Source organism: Amblyomma maculatum, chromosome 11 (genome assembly GCF_055883805.1).
Source record: "Amblyomma maculatum isolate TAMU_Amacu chromosome 11, ASM5588380v1, whole genome shotgun sequence".
NCBI lineage: Eukaryota > Metazoa > Arthropoda > Arachnida > Ixodida > Ixodidae > Amblyomma > Amblyomma maculatum.
In genome coordinates, this window is record NC_139354.1 from 52,596,610 (window position 1) to 52,602,609 (window position 6,000).

Consider the following 6,000-nt stretch of genomic DNA (forward strand, 5'->3'; position numbering starts at 1 on the left):
AAAAGCGGCCGTTGTCAAAGTTGTAGCAGTAATAGTAGTTCTAGGCACCGCTTGTTGGAAATAAATAAGGGCTATTTAAGAAAATTGTACCATGGTAATTTATGGCTCCGGTGATTTGCAAATGCTTTCTTTGTGGCAAGCAATGACGAGCAAATGAAATCATTGATAATAATTTCTTAATTGATAAATAAAGTAACAAAAAATGAGAATTTCGAGAAAGAGAAAAAAGTGGTGTCACAATCCTCGGAGCAAAAATAGATGAGTGATGACGCTCAGTAAGAAAGTTTAGAGTGCGTAATTGATCAATGAATGAATATAGTTTGAAAAATCTGTTTCAAAAAGAGGAACGCAAAGGTGTCAAGATAGTCATACTGAAAAGGAAGTACTTGGGGATCGAATAAATGAAATTTGCAATGTTTAACTGGCCAACTGATTAATTGAAATACTTGAAAAATTGATAATTAGGAAACAGGGAAGCAAATATGTAAAAGCGTTCAGAATGAAAAGGCAAAGGCAGATGGTGATAAATTAAGAAAATTGAGAGTTTTTAAGTAATGAACATACCACTGGAATCCCTTAAAAACTGCATAATTTGAAAAATTAGCTTTAGAGGTATCATAATGCTCAAAATTAAATGTCAGTGATCAATTATGCTAAATTTTGGTGTATACAAATGTTCTAACATCTAAGAAAATAATGAAATATGCAAAAAATGAAAAAAAAACACAATTCACATGTTTGAAACATTACAGCGTCCTACCCTTACGGCGGAACCTACGTGTCCAGCAAATTTTCATATTTTTCATTCAAATTTGTTTTTCAGGAAAAGAATGCGCATGTCTATCTCACTTTACGGTGGACACCTATGCTTAATTTGAATAAGGTCATACCGCCCTTCTGTTCAACAGTATTCTTAATATTTTTTTTCTGTTAATATTTTGGGGGAAATGCAAGCATAGTATTTTGCCTTTGCTCAAGGTCATTTCGACCAACCTTGTACCAATCCGTAGGGTTTACGCTCTACAAATAAAGGTGCTTTTACTGAACTTCGTGGATGCAAGAGTGCAAACAATGTCTACAGCCTTTCATGAATATGCGATTGGACGACATATTTAACAGTTCTTTTTTTTTTTCAAAATGGAAGCTAGCTTTCGATCATCTACCATTCAAAATATTTGAGATAACAAATTCACATCTCTTGCGTTCTCTTAACAGAATGAGACAAGCATGGAAGCAGTTGCTGCTTGCAGGAAAGAGCAAATGTCAGGAAGTGCTGCTAGCTCTTCCAAACGTCCGCGTCTTGGACGGGTAAGCATCGAAACAATGCGCTCTAAAAAAGAGGTTGGCATAAATGTAGTATCCAAATGTTCGTCTTGTCTGGCCTAAAACGTTTGACGTGCTTGTGGCACAGTCGGGAAAAACGACCGCAAAACTAAAATTCTCTCACAAACCATTCTCATTTTCACAGGAGTCAAGAAAGAAAGGTGTTTCTTCGCAGGAAAAGAAAAAGAGTGCAATTGAAAGGTGGAACGAATTTTGCGACAGAATTAACATTGATGAGGTGAGAGAACCGCTCAGTAAATGTTTTAAAACTTGATCTTGTTTACAGTTAAGGAATATTAGGTAATAATGCTGAAGCTGCTACGATGACTGCTCAGTATACTCAGAAGTTCGAAAAAGCGTCTGCGTTGTTCTTCAGGGTTTAATCAGTAAGGGGACGCAGTCACTGCGTACTCCAAACTTGAATGGCACCACAATATGAAGATCTTATCAAAAGCCTGCGAAGACTTTGCAAAAACGTGGTGTTCAAAGCACCTGCCACCTTCCAAGTTCTCATTCTTAGCCTTCCTTGCAATTATCGCGCCTAGGAGGTATGAACTAATAAATGCTCTCAGCAGCCCTTTTTAGCAACCTCCAGCTAAGATATACCAAGCTTGCATTATGACCTGAAGCGCTTTAAACAAAATCGAAAAAGTAGAATCCGAATCTTAAATATGTTCCTTATAAAGCATAATAGCGGAAATTTTACCGTAATGCTTTAGGTCCCGAACAGGGTTTTGACCAGAACCGGAGCAGAAACTCCTTTGTCTCTGGCTTAGGATCAACCGGCCATAGCCTCTTCCTTTAACTGGTTGCCCAGCGAGCTACTTTTTACATAAAGCCTTTTCTGTATTGATCATACGCTCATTGTGAGTTTCAAATGAGTATTATCAGGCTACCACCGTGGTCATGCGATGAGATCTGTTCAGGGATTCCTTTAAAATGTTAGCCTTTATTACTACTTGTAGGCTCCTCTAGAGGAGCACGAATATGAGGAGATGATCAAGGCGTAATTAACTGTAATGAAGCGTTGTAGCGTATACAGAAGGGAAATCGTTAGGTAGCCTGAGTGAACTGCCCGTCATGAAAATAAAAATATGAAGCCAATAACTGAACAGAAACAGTACGTATTGATCAGCCTTTTTCGTCCGCCACAGATTGCAATCATTGTTCTATGCTAATCCCTATTCTAACCAACCCTATTCTTATTATTGGGTGACCTCGTAACTTCGCTGCAGCACCAAAAGACTTAGAAAAGATTGGCAGTATCGTTGTTTTTGGACATCTATGGCGACTACGACTACGTAACACATCAGGCCATTTTGAACGTCTTGGTAGCTGCTGAGATCGGAGGTCGCATGTTCAGCGGGAAATGGAGCTATATGTCATAGAAGTCCATTTACGTTCAAATCTAATGCAGGCCGACGTTTCTGCATCGAAGATTTAGCGGAGTTCCACAGGGCGGCGTGATGAGCCCAGCTCTCTTCCACCTCTGCATCTATCCAGATGACATATGTATTTGGGCATCCAGTGTGACTCGTGCCCAAGTTCACGTGAGGCCGCAAAAATCTTCAACGATATCGACGTCGTACCTTCGCCTACAAGGTCTAGATATTTCGACCGAGAAGTGTTCTCTTTTGGCATTCACACGCAACACAATGTCGCATTACCCCATATGCACCAAATGGCAAATTCATTCTCTATGAGAGAAGCCATCACTTCCTTAGAGTTAACTGCGTTGTTCGTTGGACCCCTCGATCCTCGTCGTTTAATGGCGGATGACATACTTGGTTCATGGCCACGATAGTCGGCTGTCTTCAAGGCATACAGGGCACTGTTTAGTTATTTAGGCAGCCACCGGCTTGAGTGACAAACTCTAACTGTACTGCAGGTCTCTTTTCTCTTCACCTTATTAATCGCCTTATCCCTTTCCCCAGTGTAGAGCCCCCCCCCCCCCCCCCCCCAGAGGCTTTTCTGGATAACATCCCTTGCCGTCCGTCCTCCTCACTGTCCGTCTATCTATATTAATCCAGTTCAAATTAATTTCGACAAGACGCCAGCGCAACCACCGATGCGGGACAGTTTTTTACTTGCCTCAGCAGTCTAGCAGCAGTTCCTTCCTTTACGACTCGGTTCAGGTGTCCACGGAGAGGGAGAAATATATACCTCGCCATCTTGCTCATATACACCAATTTACATTTCTTTTACACAGAGATTGTCGAATTATTTCCATGCCCTCCACCATGGGGCTAATAATTAGAATTGGTTCACAAGAAGAGAAAGGCGCTTCTTTCCATTTTTTCTATCACCCTTTCCTCTCTTACCGAACGGCACGGCTGAGGGGACACCCTGGAAATGTTACATTCTCTTTCGTTTCTTCCTATAAAGCAATTTACAATTTCTTTTCTTAATGTCTATATCCTCCCTACTGAAAAAACAAAAGTTCCACGGGGCAATTACCTCATGGAATCTCATGCAATCACAGAGATTCTCATACAGTGCATATATCATTATCATAAAATACCGTGCATAATTTATGAAAATGTACAAGAAAGTATGAGACCTTATGCAATTATATGCGACTTGTGTGTATTTTCGTATGTGAATTGAGTGAGATTGTGTGAGAAAATGTGAGGCGATTGCCTCATACAATTTTTTCAGTAGGAAGCTCTCTTGGTATTGAGGCTAGGAAATGAACATAAACGCCTCAATATTTTGCTTGATACAGTTCCTGCCTCATTCACTTGCCTTTCCATCCCTCAATCCTATAAAATAATTTAGACTATGAAAATTATATGTAAGCCCTTCTTGTAAATCAAATCTGGTATATTATATAGAATGTATTGTTTCAATGAATTTCAAGAGCTCGCAAGCGTAGCACTGGGTGGAGCAGAGGAAAGTGGGCGGACAGAATTAGTATCTTGGGAAAATTATTCGCCTGCAGCTAGCAAGGACCCAATAATTTAGAGAACGATGGTGGACAAAGGGCCTTTGACTTCATGAGTGTATAAGTCGACTGTAATTATGGTTGGACACTGTTGTTTTCGTGTGCCAATTGCGAAGTAGAACGTTCATGATTTTTAAGAGATAGAATACACAACTAGAAGTCGGCAAAGCACGTCAAATATAATAAGGGGCCGCGCAAAAAAGTCCTGCCGCAGTAGATTGTGGTTTTAATGATTGATATTTAATTAATCAATGTGCGATAGGCGAAGGAGCTAATAAAACTGTCATAATTAACTGATGATTTAAAGAAAAAATAAAGTGCAAAAACGATGGTCGTAGATATGTCAAAATGTTCAGAATGAAAAGCCAATGCTTGGTGATGCTAATTACATAATAGTTTCGGGTAAATGATCAATTAACTTACTTATGTAATTGAAAAAAAAAATGGAAAATACGTTCAAAGGTGTTAAAATACTCAGAATGGAAAGACAATGTTTCCTAATGCTGAGCATAGGTTTGAACGCTATCGTGTCATAACTTTAACGGTGGAGCTTAGGTGTTTCCTAATTTCTTTTTAATTTCAACATATTTTCACTGAGAGACTTACGATAGCTTATAACCTAAAAACGAGTTTCACGGACCATCTCTTTTTCATTTTTATTCATTTATTCATAATACCCTACAGAGCCCAGAATGGCATTGAGTAAGGGAGGGCAAATAACAACAAAATGTGCAAAAGAAACTAATTAATACAACATGAGATACAAAATATTAAGTAAAAAGAAACTATTTTACATGGCAAAACTAAAGGCGAAAATATACATAGGATGCCATTCGTAAAATGAAGAAAGGGAAAAAAATGCAGAAACACTAGTCACTGTAAAAGTCTTAAGACGCACAAAGCACCAAAACAAAATACACTGCGACGAAGAAAATAAAAGATAAGAGAAGAAACAATGTCGAAGGTCGGAGTTAATCTGAAGACTTAGATTTAGTTCGTCTGTGGTCGATGGTAACGTGTAGTCCCGTAAAATTCTTTGCATTTCAATGTATTCATTCTTTTCTTTTCCAAATTTTCAAGCTGGATCCTCCCGAAAAGAAATGCCCAGCAAACAGCACTATCTGTTCTCTCTGTGAAAGTGCAGTGGCAATGGCCGATTGGCCTCAGCACAAGGAACTATGCAAATTTAAACTAATGTCACGATTTGCGAACCCTCCAGCCGAGATTCTTGCAAAATACAATTTAGAGGTAAGCAGACTTTCTAACAGCCATAATAGCACCTTCATACATTTTGTCAGTAAGCCGTATGCTTGGGGTGACATTCACTAATTTTTGAGCAATCAATTTTTTAGTCAAACTGTGTCAGTATGATCATATAACGTTTTCTTCAACTGCTGCTGAACTCCTCAACAGAAAATTTTATTTCTTAGCAAGAAAACGCCAGAAAAAGGTTCGGTTTTTATTCTAATCAGGTGAACAGATTATTATCCTCATGGATCTTGTAACTCATTGTGTTCGGATATATCAATGTATTCCAGGAGAAGATAGCAGAAGCAGCACATACAAAGGTGATAAAATCCATCGCAGTCTGAGGAAGCAGCCACAGGTTGAACGGCGTGGTCTACATGATTCTTTTGCGTTGTATTCAATAGGTTAACCGACATTATTGGGTGGTACCGCTTAAAGGGAAATTACAGACTTTTACAGACTTTAACTTTTTAATAGTTTTCGTG

The 6,000-nt window shown here is 39.0% G+C and overlaps 1 protein-coding gene across 2 annotated transcripts in view; it reads left to right on the plus strand.

Moving 5' to 3' along the window:
• Nucleotides 1–5,723, plus strand: part of LOC146173804 (uncharacterized) — a 45,718-nt gene extending 39,995 nt beyond the window's left edge. For both annotated transcript variants that reach the window (XM_084584909.1, XM_084584910.1), the window contains 3 exons: nt 1,216–1,308; nt 1,469–1,561; nt 5,348–5,723. In XM_084584909.1, coding sequence (XP_084441035.1) covers nt 1,216–1,308; nt 1,469–1,561; nt 5,348–5,596 — 435 coding nt within the window. In that variant the 3' untranslated portion in view covers nt 5,597–5,723. The remainder of the gene's footprint in view (nt 1–1,215; nt 1,309–1,468; nt 1,562–5,347) is intronic.
• The last annotated feature ends 277 nt before the right edge of the window (nt 5,724–6,000 follow it).